A 14,217-nucleotide genomic window follows, 5' to 3' on the forward strand; every position below is an offset into this window, starting at 1 on the left:
CACACACATACATACACATTTTTAGGTATTAACATATATTTTTATCCGTGCTGAATAATCGGGCAACGCATTTGCCAGCACTCAAATTTTTATAACTGTGAAATTTTTTAACGAAATCTAAGCGAAAAGAAAACAAACCTGCATACAAACAACAACAACAGCAAAAACAGTTGCTATGGGCACACTGCAAATGAAACTTTGAGGTTAAGTCGAAAGTGCAGCGAACAAAAGACGAGCAAATTCTTGAAAATTGCCCAGCTAAATAATTGTATAAATTGTAAAAAGCAAACAAAAAAAAAAAAAAAAGAAAAACTAAGTAAACAGTGAATCGTTTGTTGTTAGAACTCAATGTTAGTTAGCCAAAATTTATCTCAATTGCTCAATGCTGATTTGAACCACTTTTTTTCTTTTGTTTGGTTTCACCTCTACACACATATTTTTTTTTTTTTTTCTTTAAATATTTATATATATAATGCCTATGATTATTTTACACAAAACATTTGTTAAAAAAAAAAATCAATTTTTTTTATTTTATATATACATATATAAATATTATGATGTATTTTATTTGCTTGAAGGAAAAAAGAAAAAAACAAAGAAAACGTTTCGTATTTGCGCCCTCAAATATTATGAATTTATATGTTGTTAGAAGATGAGAATTCCGTTTGAATATGATATTGATAAAATCACCAAATTGATATATACACATACATACATACATATACATATACATATATATAACACTATGCATATAGATTGTTGTAGATATTAATTATAAATGCAAAAACATACAATAAATGGCAACAACAATATTATCATACGTATGTGTATACCCTATCTATACAAACAAATCAAATATATATATTACAATAAATATACACAATTGCTAAAAAAGAAAATGTTTCAGCTCTTTGTTTTTTTTCTCGGAAAATACTGGAAAATACTAGAAAATACTCTTTCAGCGATTTTGATTAAAATATCTGGAAAACAATTAATTTGTCGATTTGTTATAGTCTATCTAGAGCGAGATGATAATAAGACTTGGCTGATATGTTAGTAGCATGCCAAAACTTTTAAATGCCAAGCTTGTTCAAGTTAATAAATATTAAATGAAAATATCCTGAAAGCAAGAATATGTTGCCATATAAGCACCTACAATGGCAGTCCGATTTTTGGCATATTTATATATATACACTATAAAGAGCATAGAGGAGCTTCTAAATGTTGAGTTTGGCCAAGATATGTGAAGAAACACAAATGTTTTCCATGCAAAAACTTAATTTTCGACCTATATGATATAGTATACCGATGTTGATGGGAATCGGTATACAAATGGAGGATATCGGAGTATAGTGAAGCTAATAAATGACGACTTAAGTCAAGATTTTTTTTAACAAGATAGTAAATGATACATACTATTTACTGTCTGTAACAGAAAGACGCGCCTATTACGACGTGTTTTTAGGATAGCTTCATAAATGAAAAACAACCACGGCTATATCAACCCAGCTGTTGATTCTGATCAAGACTCCACGCAATATGCTTTATGGAGTCGAAGAAGTCATCTTCAATGCGAAATACATTCGAGGACAAAATTTCCATACCATCTTGCCGTGTAGTTTTCGAGTATTGTCTTGTTTGCAAAAATAGATGTGAGCATTACGAACCAGAAACTCAAGACCAGTCGATGGTTCAAAGCGCGAGACGAATTCCCAACGATTTAAATGCGGTTTGCTGCCAGATTTTGAACGTTTTCCATAAGTATTCCCAGTTAACTAAAGGAGCTAGTCTCGCGGATAAGCAGCGATATTGAGATCTGGTATATCGAAATATGTTAATATTCAATTGGGATCTTGTTGAGCAACTAATTACAATATAATAACATTTTAGCTGTTTGCAAAGCACATTTGTTGACAACTCCAAAGTGAATAGCTGATTTTCAAGAACAATTCGGATTACATATTTCGAGCTGCAAATCGAGCTGTTCTTCATTCAATCTTTCAGCTCCAAGCTCTCGCATAGAAGAAAAACAACAAGAGTTTAGAATTGCGCAATCTGTAGCAGTTTTTTTTTTTTTGTTTTTTATTATTTTTTCTTGCTTTTCGTTTTTGTATTGCATTTTTTTTAACTTTTTGTCATCTCATTTGCTTTGATAGAAAATTGTTGCAAGTCGCGTATTTGAATGTTGTTATTATCATTAATTGTAATAGTTGTTAATTGTAGATGTGAGTTATGCATGTAATAATTAAAAACTCGCTTTTATATTAAATGACTACATTTTGTTTTTGTTTTTGTTTTGGTTTGTTTTGTTTTATTTTTTATCAGTTTCTTTGCATTTTTTTTTCGTTTTTTTTTTTATGTATTTATTAGTTTTTTTCGTTCGGTATTCAAACATTCATGTATGCGAATTAAATGAAATTAAAATATATATATATATATATATATATTATTATTATTAATATTGTTTTTTGTTTGTTTTCTAAATACATAACGAAAGGCGCAGGCGACGCATTATCCTTCACAAACGCTTCACATACTTTGCGGAAGATCAATCCGAGAAACAAAAAAACAAAAGAAAAGCTTTCAAAATAAATATACGAATCACATATATATGTAAATATGTTACATAATAAGCATACATATATCAATATATGTAAATACGCTTTTTATCAATTATTATTGCCAATGGTTTGTGAAAGATACAACGAGGCCAATTAAATCAAATATCTAACAATTGTTTGGGTTGTGTGTGTGTAGGTGTGTGTGTGTGTGTGTGTGTGTAGGTGTGTGAAAAGGTCGGGAGTGGGAGCAATATATAGGTATAGTTAGCTATATATATATAGCTATTTATACATATATATCTATAGGGAGGGAGTGAAAGAGACAGTTAGATAGAAAGAGAGATAAAAGGAGACAAATTGAAATTCACCTCGGTATCTCATGCTTATTACAGTTAACATGAGTGGAAGATACAGTGAGCCCGTCACTCGTTACTCGCTACTCGTTACTCGCTACTCGCTGCTCGCTGCTCGCTGCTCGTTGACTGGCACTCGGCGGCTTTCGTCTGTCTTGAAGAAACATAACTGGGTGTTGTGGGCATAGAAGTTACCTGGGAGTAGGCTCTTCACTGGCACGCATTAATAATCATTCGTTCCCAAAAACCAGTTGACGAGAGAAACTCGTCGCTCTCAATTGACGCATTCGTTCGTTCCTGCAATATGTGAAGAAAACGGCATTAGTATACAACATGGCGTTAATATTGTTTTTTTTTTTTTTTTTTTTAATATTATTAAATAATACGCCCAGTGGCCGGCACATAAGAGGTATTTACGAGCTAAAAGTCCGAGTTTGAACTTTTAGAAAAAAAAAAAAAAAAAAATTGTTTTTTCGTTTTTTTTTTCTTTTTTTTTTTTTGTGTACATGTATGAGAGCATAATATATAAGGTAGTTACGATAGACGCGAATGTCGTAAGTAAATAGTTTACACACAAAGGAACAAAAAAAAAAAATAAACAATGGCCATAATTTGGTTAATGCTTACGACTATTTCATAGTTTTTTGTTTTATTTTCGTAGTATAAAAGCAATTATTAAGTTGAACCCACCAATAAAAAGCAAATTTTAACAGAGAGTAGTTCGGTATGTGTGTGTGTGTGTGTGTGTGTGTGTGTGTGTGTGTGTAGAGGGGTTGGGGTAGGGGCATGGATATTGCTATTTAACCATTTGGATAGAAACTTTTAGCCCTGAGCTGCTTGTATTCTACAGTTTTCTTAGGCTCAACGAATATTAAGTGTAGATGGCGATCTTTGTGTGTAGTATTTAGTATATAAAAGTAGTTGTTGTTGTCTTGGTTTTTATAATCAAAATTTACCTGTATATATGTTAAACATAATGCATACACATAGAACGATTTGCACAAATTTCGAAGCAGGGACTTGGGGAGAAATGCGTATAGGATCGCGCGGCCTGCTCTCGCCTAACTACGGATCGTGTGTGTGTTCGAATGTTAGGCATCTACTTGGCTATACATAATATATATGTACATATATATGTAGTCATATATTATGTGTATTAGAGTAAATGCTTGAATAGAAATTAACAATTTGATTTTGTTTGTTTGTGTTTTTTTTTTTAGGATTTTAGTTCAATTGCAATTACCTCTTCTTCTGCATTGACTCGAGCGAGAGTTCGATTGCGCGCGTCTTGCGGATCGTCTAACGTTTCGATAACGAATTCCAAGCTCGAATTCGAACTCGACCCAAATATCGATCACAGCTTCAATCATCGCGTTGCTTATATCGATAAATATCTTTTGTTTCTTTCCCATTTCGTTTCACTTATTCAATTTGAGTATGTGGTAATTGTAGAGTACAACAACGATAAACATGAACAAAATTTCGGCATAGCCGAAGCTTCTATGCCCTTGCCAAATATAGAAATTAGATATAATCTAGATAATCTAGAAATGTCGTAAAACGGAAAATCAAAAATATTTGCATTTAAATTTTAACTAAAAATCGTTTCAAATATTACTTTAATTAGTTTTTACTTAGTACTTTGGAATAACAGATGCTGGAAAGAAAATATTCCAATGAATCCGTTTCTTTAAGCAGACATGAGGACAATTAGATTATACATTAATTATATATTTTGGAAAAGGCATGAATATTAATTTAAGAAAATGTACCTGACGTATATACGAGTCTCGGAAAGCCGTTAATCGGGCAACTGTTCGTGTGTTGTTCGTGTCAGCGAGCCTTCGGTTCTGTTTAATGTATTTTGAGTTGTTGTTGTTGTTGTTGTTGTTGTTGTTATATTTAATAAGGCACCTCCTACTATATTGACTACAGGAGAGATTCATTGATAGACAAGGTGAAAGAGAAAGAGAGAGAGAAAGTAGGTGTTTGTGTGTGTGTGTGGGGGTGTTTTTGTGTCTGTGTAGAGAGAGAGAGAGAGAGAGAGAGAGCGAGAGGATTACGTACCTCTGAGCGAATTAACCGTTAACAATTCAAGCTTAATGCAACCCTGACCCTGATGGGTGGCAATGAATTAGAACGCTGTGATTGGATCGGGGATCCCTGGTTCGCTGTACCGCGAACTGCGAACCACAAAGCACATGCCATTCCCATGCAAACGCGATCTGTGTGGGTGTTTCATTATATATCATAATATAGTATATGCATATACTTAGAGTTTGTATGGTTTTTTTTTTTTTTTTTTGAGGTTAGTTTTTTTTTTGTCGAGTTGTAAATACCTGGTACAATCAATTTGAACGTATCTCCAATAACAAGTACAACAAGGATACTCTCATTCCCAGCGTTCTGTTGTGTTTTTTTTTTCTTTAATTTTTTTTTTTTTTTTAAGTATAGATTGTGTGTAATTGTGTGTGTGTGTGTGTGTGTGTGTGTGTGTCTTGTAAGTGAATGCTGTTGCCCGTAAACCGATTGTCGAATGCTTAAAAATGCAACTAACCTGCTTCCAATTGTTTCATACACATTTGCCATCGATCGGTGCAAATGGAACTACCCCCAGGACTAGAAATATTTTGGTTTGTTCCGCATATTCCATATTCCACTGACATATTTATCCATCTGTCCCGTCTGTCTGGCTATCGATGACATACACATACACATATGCAAATACATATTCGCATGTTAGCTACAATCAAGGCGACAAGTGCAACAATAGACTCTTGGGTTGCCTGTTCCGGGTTTCGCGTTGTTTCTAGTGCAGTTTACAAAATTTATTGTTCGAATACCAAAAAAACGAATGAGGGATTGGCTGTAGTTGCCGAAAAATGTGCAGCAGACGCAATTGTAGATGAAACAATTCAAGTTGGAACGAATGGCATTGGAACACTTCTCATATGCAACACAAGTGTTAAGTCAATATTAATTTGCGTTTCATTCCGGCATTCCTTTTGCGATCGGTCAGTATACTCCGCCCAAAAAAAACAGACGGACAAATTCAAGGACATAGTACATATGTATGTGTCAATTCATCGTTCCAACGAGGATCAGCTGCACGCTGTGTTAAATGCAGACAACTTTGTTTCATTCCAGCATTCCCCCATCCGGTATTTGGTACTTAGTTTTCTAGTGCACAAACCGGCATAGAATTTGCGAATGAAGCTTGAAATGTTGAAAATGAAACACGATTTACAATAAGCATTGCATATTAGTAAAACACGCACACACCTGGATTAATATATATGTATATATAGATAGATATGCATGTATACATATGTATATAAATCCGTAGCACACCAGAACAGGCGAGTCTTGTGCAAACATAACTTTCTCATCTATATAACTATGTGTGCGTGTGTGTGCGTGTGTGTGTGTGTGGGCGTGTGTGTGCGTAGGTGTGTATTTATGTGAATTTGGGAGGTTTTCTTTTTTGACATATTTTTTTAAGGGGTATAGACAATTTGTGCCTGTCTCTGTACAATTGAGATTACATAGAGCATAAATACTCTTCTTTTTTTTTTTTTTTTGTTTTTTTGTTGTTGTTCTTGTTGGACTACGAGTACGTGTACGAGTAGGGATTATGAATATAGGATTTGATATATAGTTGAACTCACCTCTAGTCCCATTATATTTGGTAGGTTCGCACGTGTCACACACATGCGCGCCTTTTAGACTGTCTGATCTTAATTATTTTTTTTTTTTTTATACAGATTATTGAAATGTGTTATTATTATTTGGAGTACCTCGATGCTGCATGGAGTGTGGTGGGGGCGGGGCAGCGCGTTATTGGGCGTGGCACATGGCCAAAGAGAGTTCGTGTTGCGTATCTTCGGCTAACTCGCATTTTCAATTAGTTACAATTGTTTTTTATGGTTTTTCTTAATTTGTTGATGATGTTGTTGTTGTTGTTGTTCTTTATCAAGTTGTTTGTTTTTTTTTATAGCTTATGCTCTTTGTTGTTCTTATTGTTGTTGTAGTGGTAGTTGTAGTTGTAGTTGTAGTTGTAGTTGTAGTTGCTGCTGTCTGTCTGTCTGCCGGTCCTGTATTTGGTATCCTTTAGTAGCGACTGCGACTGCGACTGCGACAATGCCGCTCCCGACTGTCGTGGCGATAATGATTGTGGCGACTGCGACTGCTGCCGCTGCTGCTGTGGCTGCCGCTGCGCGAGTACGAATGACCGTGATGCGATTTGTGGTGATCTGTGCAAAGAGACGCAACATTAGACAGACAGTTGCATGCAAAATGGATGACTCAAAGTCGAACCGGCAATCAAGGGTTTCGGCTTTGGGCCGTGCGCAAACTTACGATGCCGCCTGTCCGATGATTGGCGATTGGGCGGATAGTCACGACTGCGTTCCCGATAGTCACGCTGATCGCTGCACGAATTCGAGCACGATGCATGTGTTGAAAAGAGAGGGAGAATATGTTAATGGCTATTACGTTTTGTATATCCAAAAACCCATACATTTAAATATATGTACACAATTGCCAAGTCGAGAGTGCTCGCTAGAAATATATGTACATATATGTATGCATACATGTTGCCTGAATGCCAGAATGTATGCAACAGGCAGAAGGAACCATTTTGGACCCTATATACATTCTTGATCAGGAGGCAGCCTTGAGCGTCTGTCTATTTCTTATGCGATATATGAGCTTGATACGCGAAAGAAGTTAATTTTTAAAGGTAGACCCATGCGCTTTGGTAATTATACAACTAGGCTCTGCAGAGTAATCGGACTACGAAAGTATTTCCACCACAAAGTGAGGGACGAAGTGAAGTCCCTCCCAATATCTGAAGCTTTTTCGACATTTTTTTTTGGTAGATTTTAAAATGCTAATCAGAAGGCTTGACAGTTCTTAGAGCTGTTGCTACCATTCCGCTGGCCAGGAAGGCTCTCACAGAGCTGCCTTCAAGTGAATATGTGGACTGATCATCAGCCTGATCAGAATTGTTTGCCTTACCGCCTGTTGTCGTAGGTGTTGTGAAAGCGTTGGACACGATCATCGCGACGCCTTCGCTCCTCCTCCTCGTGCTCCTTTTGGCGCCGCTCGTTGATTTCGGTGACGGCATTGCGCAGCTTGGAATAGCCCAAATGCTGTTTGCCCATCAAATGATCCTCGATGCGCTGCTGTGCATCGCCAACAATGAGAAAGGCGCCGCATATTTCGCAGACCTTCATTTGCTTTTCGGGAAGCACTTCGTGCGACCAATTGGCCGCCGCCGTTTTGGTATCTGTCTTCGTGTCCGACTTGTCGTCCTCGGACGCATTATTGCCAACAGCTGCTGTCGATGGCGATGCGCCGCCTCCAGTTGCTGCAATTGCGGCTACGGGCTCTTCGATCGGTTCATTCGATTCGGTGCTGTCGCTGGCGATGGCATCGCCAATGCTGCTGGCTATTTTGGGACTGGCGAGCGGCTGATCGTTGCTTGTTATTTCAGCGGCGTTTGTTCCCAGCGTGGGCGTGGGCGTGGTCGATTGCGCCGGCGCAGCACGAAGGTTATGATAGTTTTTGACTTGAGCCTCGTACTGCTGCTGCACGGACTCCTTCTCCTCCTTCAGTTCCTCGCAGAGAGCCATCAGATCCTGCGCCTGATCAACATCGCCGCGTATGCCCGCCTCCTCGGCCTCGGCGAGCAACTTATTGATGCGCGCAGTGAGATTGGTCATGTGCTCCTGATGTTTGGCCGCATGCGACATTGTCCCAGACGGATTATCCCGCTGCATCAGCTGCAAACGCTGTTTGCCCTTCTGTATCTTTCGATCAACATCGTGCAGCATCACATTGCAAAAGCGCAGAAACTCATCCTCCGTATGGCGCTTGCGCTGCGATGGCCGCGCCTCCTCGTACAGGTGTTTCGCCTCCTCATCGTGAATGCGTGTGCAAGGACCAAGATCGGCTCGTGTATTTATAAACAGATCGTGCGGACAAAATTTCACATTGTAGAATTGACAAAACTGTGCAAAAGAAAACAAACATATGAGTCGTTTATCCATATAATCAGAACGAAAAGTTGGCTGCGCAGTGCTCTAGTTTAAACTCTTTCGGCCCAGCTATTGAAAATCAACAAAATATATACATATATACAGGTACTTCTTACTCTTTACCCCAAGGCAACCTTTAGGCAAGGAATTGATTCAAATCGTGAACCGAACCAGCGACAATATCCTCTATTTCTTTTTTGTTGAATTTGTAGCCCTCGATTTTATTTGCATGTGTTTAAATAATAATAAAATCAAGGGGATTACAAGTTTTAAATACAGAGTGTAAACAAAGTTGCGGTGCCTGCAACTATTTTAAGATTGTGCCACAACTTTTTGCTTGTACTGTGCTTAGCCGGCTTCACTAGAGATACATATGCAAATAAAATGGCCATAAAGTGGCGCAGCAACAACACTGTTATTCAGTGCGGGCACTGCCAAGAAATGCGATTATATCACACACAGAGCACGTTTATGATAGCTAGCTGGTGCTCAAGCTGGGACTTACCTCTGGATCCTCCCAGTTGACCGCTTGCCCAGCCTCTGAAGGATGCAAATTTCGATTGCGGCCCATTAGCTCATCGAGCATTTGTCTGGCAGCGTCCACCATTTTGGCTGTATGTGTGGTGCGCGCGATGTGCTTGCTTGTTTATGTGCGTGCGTGCGTGTGTGTATGTGTAGGTGTGTGGGTGGGTTGATGGCTGTGTATGGCTGGCCCCAAGTCAATTGACAGTCGCAGCTGCTGTGCAAACGTAGTTGCGGTTATTGTGCTCTGTTAGCGCGCGTTTAGCAAACGTGTTCCATCAAGTCGGTCCAATTGAATTTATTTCTCTAATGAAATTTCGGAATCAATAATTTCCTTGTCGCACTCAGCTTACACGCGTCAGCGATGGTAACTTGCATAGAAAGCCGATATCGATAAGACAATGCGATAGTGTTGGCAGCGTTGCCAGACTGCTGCCGTCTGGCAATATTTTGGCGCGCAGCTATCGATAGATTTCTAAAAATGTAATTTATAGCTATTTAAATCACGAAAAGCGAATGTAAAATAAATACAATACATTTTAAGAAAATTAACATGCGCGCTACATTCATAAACGAGTGCAAACACCCCCTCACGTATAATGTGCCGATAGTCGCTCAAGAGTCGATAACTCACATGCCGCTACTGTCACTGCGAATTGTCAAAAAAGGCGCGAAAATTGGCAAAAAAAAAACACGCAACGACGGCTAAGTAAATAGCATCAGTCGACACAACTATTTTTGCGCGTTTACATTGTTTATTTGTTGGTCACGAATCGAACGAGATGGATGTTGCGGATGCACAAATCGGACAGCTACGCGTCAAGGATGAGGTGGGCATACGCACCCAGAAGCTGTTCCAAGATTTTCTCGAGGAATTCAAAGAGGATGGCGAAATTAAATATACACGTCCGGCTGCTAATCTGGAGTCGCCCGATCGCTGCACGCTAGAAGTTAGCTTCGAGGATGTGGAGAAATACGATCAGAATCTGGCGACGGCCATTATTGAGGAATACTATCATGTCTATCCGTTTTTGTGCCAATCTGTCTCGAACTATGTGAAGGATCGCATTGGCTTGAAGACCAACAAGGATTGCTATGTAGCGTTCACCGAGGTGCCGACACGGCATAAAGTACGCGATCTGACCACCTCAAAGATTGGCACACTAATACGCATCTCTGGCCAGGTGGTGCGCACACATCCTGTCCACCCGGAGCTGGTGTCGGGCACATTCATGTGCCTCGATTGCCAGACGGAGATACGCAACGTTGAGCAGCAGTTTAAGTTCACCAATCCGACCATTTGCCGGAATCCCGTATGCGCGAATCGTCGTCGCTTTATGCTGGACGTGGAGAAGTCGCTGTTCCTTGATTTCCAGAAGATACGCATACAGGAGACGCAGGCAGAGCTGCCGCGCGGCTGCATACCACGCGCTGTCGAGATCATCTTGCGCTCCGAGCTGGTGGAAACGGTGCAGGCTGGCGATCGTTATGATTTCACAGGCACCCTCATCGTGGTACCGGACGTGAGCGTGCTGAGCATGCCGGGCACCAGAGCCGAAATGGGCTCCCGCCACAAGCCCGGCGAGGGCTCTGACGGCGTCACCGGCCTCAAGGCTCTCGGCGTCCGTGAGCTCAACTATCGCATGGCATTTCTGGCGTGCAGCGTTCAGGCGACAACCGCACGGTTCGGCGGCACCGATCTGCCCATGTCCGAGGTGACCGCTGAGGATATGAAGAAGCAAATGACCGATGCCGAATGGCAAAAGATCTATGAAATGTCGAAGGATCGTAATCTATACCAGAACCTGATCAGCAGCCTCTTCCCCTCCATCTATGGCAACGATGAGGTCAAGCGCGGCATACTGCTGCAGCTCTTCGGTGGCGTGGCCAAGACAACAATGGAGAAGACATCGCTGCGTGGCGATGTTAATGTTTGCATTGTCGGTGATCCGAGCACGGCCAAATCGCAGTTCCTCAAACAGGTGTCGGACTTTTCGCCGCGCGCCATTTACACGTCGGGCAAGGCCTCATCGGCGGCTGGCCTGACCGCCGCCGTGGTGCGCGACGAGGAGAGCTTCGATTTTGTGATCGAGGCGGGCGCCCTCATGTTGGCCGACAACGGCATCTGCTGCATCGATGAGTTCGACAAGATGGATCTGCGCGATCAGGTGGCCATACACGAGGCCATGGAACAGCAGACCATATCGATAGCGCGCGCCGGCGTCCGGGCCACGCTAAATGCACGCACCTCCATACTGGCTGCCGCCAATCCCATCAACGGTCGCTACGATCGCTCCAAGAGTCTGCAGCAGAATATTCAGCTGTCGGCGCCAATAATGTCGCGTTTTGATTTATTCTTTATTCTGGTGGATGAATGCAACGAGGTGGTCGACTATGCCATCGCCCGCAAGATCGTTGATCTTCACTCGAACATTGAGGAGTCTGTGCAGCGTGCGTATACGCGTGAGGAGGTGCTGCGCTATGTGACATTTGCACGCCAGTTTAAGCCCATTATCGGCACGGAGGCGGGCAAAATGCTGGTGGAGAACTATGGGCATTTGCGGCAGCGCGACACGGGCTCATCGGGACGCAGCACCTGGCGCATTACGGTGCGCCAGCTGGAGTCCATGATACGGCTGAGCGAGGCCATGGCCAAGCTGGAGTGCTCCAATCGTGTGCAGGAGCGTCATGTCAAGGAGGCTTTCCGTTTGCTCAACAAATCCATCATACGGGTCGAACAGCCGGACATCCATCTGGATGATGACGACCATCTGGATGCCGACGATGGCATCGAGCATGACATTGATATGGAGAACAATGGTGCGGCTGCCAATGTGGATGGCGTCGATGCCGCCTTGGATACATCGGGCAGTGCTATGCAGAAAAAGAAGTTCACATTATCGTTTGAGGATTACAAGAATCTGTCGACAATGCTGGTGCTGCACATGCGCGGCGAGGAGGCGCGCTGCGAGGTCGAGGGCACCGATACGGGCATGAAGCGCAGCGATGTCGTTACCTGGTATCTGGAGCAGGTGGCCGAACAAATTGAGTCCGAGGACGAGCTCATATCCCGCAAGAACCTCATCGAGAAGCTGATCGATCGTCTGATCTATCATGACCAGGTCATAATACCGCTGAAAACCTCCAATCTGAAGCCATTCGCCAAGAGTCCCAAAGCTTCAGCTGTCGATGATGAGCTCGAAAACGATCCGCTTCTTGTGGTGCATCCCAATTACATTGTGGACTAATCTTCAACAATTCTCAACACTCATTTTTGCATTTCATTTAAGGTTAAGTTTGTGCGTTTTTTTTTCCCCCTCCCACCCCATTCATTGTTTTAGGTTAGGTTTCATCTATTTTAGATCTTAACTTATACTTTAAGAATTAAATGTAGTTTTTAAGTAATTCGGATATTTAATTCAATTTCTAATTAATATGCATTTGTATTTGAATTAACTCTTCAGCTTTTTTATGCAATTATATATAATTTTAATAGATATTTTAAATTTTGAGGTTATGTCGTCAAAAATGAACAGATGTTCTTCGAAAACACTATTTTTTTAATAAAGCAACAGATAAAATACGAACTTTGCATTTTTCGTCAAATCATGCTTTGAACCAAAATCTATGTTGATGGATGCGGAAAAACTGGTTCACGCATTGAACCCAAATGAGGCATTGGTTCGAACCGTGAACCAAAGCAACGACATTGGTTTTTTGTTCGGTTTGCAACACTGATTCTGAGTTGGTAGCAAATAATTCTGAAGTCAATTTAATTTAGTTTTTCTTTTAATGGTACATATGCGCTGGTAAATTGCCCAATTGATAATTAGGCGGAGCAAAACAGAAAGAAAGAGAAAAATAATCGACACACAATCCGGCTGTCCCAATTGGTCCGCCTGGCGGTCCCTAACGTTCGAAGGTGTAGTGCTTGACGCCGTCAGCTGGATACTGCTTGGCGGCAACGGGACGATACATTTTCTTGTCCTCGAGCCAATAGTAGAGCGCCAGGCAGCCGCTCATGACGCCCAAAAAGCACGTGAAGTAGTAGGCGTTGCTGTAGCGTGGAACATCGGGCTGTGAGTAGCGATCCTCGCTGTACAGATCGTGATCCGCCGAAATCTGAAAGAGCAATCATATACATATATCTGTATCTAGAACTGTGCTTGCCAAGCTTTAATCAAGGCACATACGGGCTCATTGAAGTTGCGCTTGTGTTCGGGATAGTCATAAGGATAATAATTATCCTTGTTCTCTATGCCAAGGCCACCGCCAACTTTGGGATAGTCGCCAAAGCCCAGACCGTTGTCTGCGTATGGCTTGTACTCCTCTGGCAGTAGATAGTATTTTTTGGCAGCGGCCTCGCGTTCCTTGTCGGTTTTTGGATATGGACCTGGCTTGTAATCCTTGTTCCAGCCGGCAACTGTAAATGGAGAAATGCCAAATTGTTGAAACATCACAAAAGTTACGTAAACAAAACAGAAACACTAACAAAATGCACTTACGATTGCGGACAATGTGAGCCTGCAGAGCAGGATTGACAGCGCTCAGCTTCTTGGCCAGGCACAGAGATTTCATTAACGCTGACATTGTGTGGGCGATGGCGTTAATTGCTCTTCAATTTACAATTTATTCACAACACTTCCAGCTCTTGCCTAGCAGCAATTCGGCAGGCAGCAGTCACAGCTGTTGCCTAGAGATGAGCGATAGTCTTTGCGATATGTGTGCACACAACTTAAA

The 14,217-nt window shown here is 41.3% G+C and overlaps 3 protein-coding genes and 1 long non-coding RNA gene across 4 annotated transcripts; 1 reads left to right on the plus strand and 3 right to left on the minus strand.

Moving 5' to 3' along the window:
• Nucleotides 1-2,844: 2,844 nt before the first annotated feature.
• Nucleotides 2,845-5,331, minus strand: LOC135426910 (uncharacterized). Its single transcript, XR_010435970.1, has 4 exons — nucleotides 5,254-5,331; nucleotides 4,982-5,139; nucleotides 4,687-4,843; nucleotides 2,845-3,211 (listed from the first exon to the last, which is right to left on the minus strand). It is a non-coding gene; the product is annotated as an uncharacterized LOC135426910 (long non-coding RNA).
• A 1,261-nt stretch (nucleotides 5,332-6,592) lies between these two features.
• On the minus strand, nucleotides 6,593-9,853 carry LOC135426907 (luc7-like protein). The gene is made up of 4 exons (XM_064680238.1): nucleotides 9,461-9,853; nucleotides 7,934-8,928; nucleotides 7,274-7,344; nucleotides 6,593-7,167 (listed from the first exon to the last, which is right to left on the minus strand). The coding sequence occupies exons 1-4, from the start codon at nucleotides 9,560-9,562 to the stop codon at nucleotides 7,025-7,027; spliced, it is 1,311 nt and encodes a 436-aa protein (XP_064536308.1). The 5' UTR covers nucleotides 9,563-9,853; the 3' UTR covers nucleotides 6,593-7,024.
• A 296-nt stretch (nucleotides 9,854-10,149) lies between these two features.
• On the plus strand, nucleotides 10,150-13,064 carry Mcm6 (minichromosome maintenance 6). The gene has a single exon (XM_064680233.1). It carries the CDS (start codon nucleotides 10,260-10,262, stop codon nucleotides 12,723-12,725), a length of 2,466 nt encoding a protein of 821 aa, XP_064536303.1. The 5' UTR covers nucleotides 10,150-10,259; the 3' UTR covers nucleotides 12,726-13,064.
• Nucleotides 13,065-13,248: 184 nt separating this feature from the next.
• Nucleotides 13,249-14,166, minus strand: ND-ASHI (NADH:ubiquinone oxidoreductase subunit ASHI). The gene is made up of 3 exons (XM_064680241.1): nucleotides 13,983-14,166; nucleotides 13,671-13,900; nucleotides 13,249-13,599 (listed from the first exon to the last, which is right to left on the minus strand). Exons 1-3 carry the CDS (start codon nucleotides 14,065-14,067, stop codon nucleotides 13,387-13,389), a joined length of 528 nt encoding a protein of 175 aa, XP_064536311.1. The 5' UTR covers nucleotides 14,068-14,166; the 3' UTR covers nucleotides 13,249-13,386.
• Between the last annotated feature and the right edge of the window lie 51 nt (nucleotides 14,167-14,217).

This window comes from Drosophila montana, unplaced genomic scaffold (genome assembly GCF_035044405.1).
Source record: "Drosophila montana isolate Dmon_TW-CO22-7 unplaced genomic scaffold, ASM3504440v1 contig_2106_1, whole genome shotgun sequence".
NCBI lineage: Eukaryota > Metazoa > Arthropoda > Insecta > Diptera > Drosophilidae > Drosophila > Drosophila montana.

Coding starts and splice junctions, on each gene's coding strand:
- ND-ASHI (XM_064680241.1), bottom strand. CDS start 14,067: ATGTCAGCGTTAATGAAATCTCTGTGCCTGGCCAAGAAGCTGAGCGCT. Junction 13,901..13,982: donor GGCTCACATTGTCCGCAATC/GTAAGTGCATTT, acceptor CTCCATTTACAG/TTGCCGGCTGGAACAAGGAT. Junction 13,600..13,670: donor AGCGCAACTTCAATGAGCCC/GTATGTGCCTTG, acceptor TTGCTCTTTCAG/ATTTCGGCGGATCACGATCT.
- Mcm6 (XM_064680233.1), top strand. CDS start 10,260: ATGGATGTTGCGGATGCACAAATCGGACAGCTACGCGTCAAGGATGAG.
- LOC135426907 (XM_064680238.1), bottom strand. CDS start 9,562: ATGGTGGACGCTGCCAGACAAATGCTCGATGAGCTAATGGGCCGCAAT. Junction 7,345..7,933: donor AACACCTACGACAACAGGCG/GTAAGGCAAACA, acceptor GAATTCGTGCAG/CGATCAGCGTGACTATCGGG. Junction 7,168..7,273: donor ATCATCGGACAGGCGGCATC/GTAAGTTTGCGC, acceptor CTCTTTGCACAG/ATCACCACAAATCGCATCAC.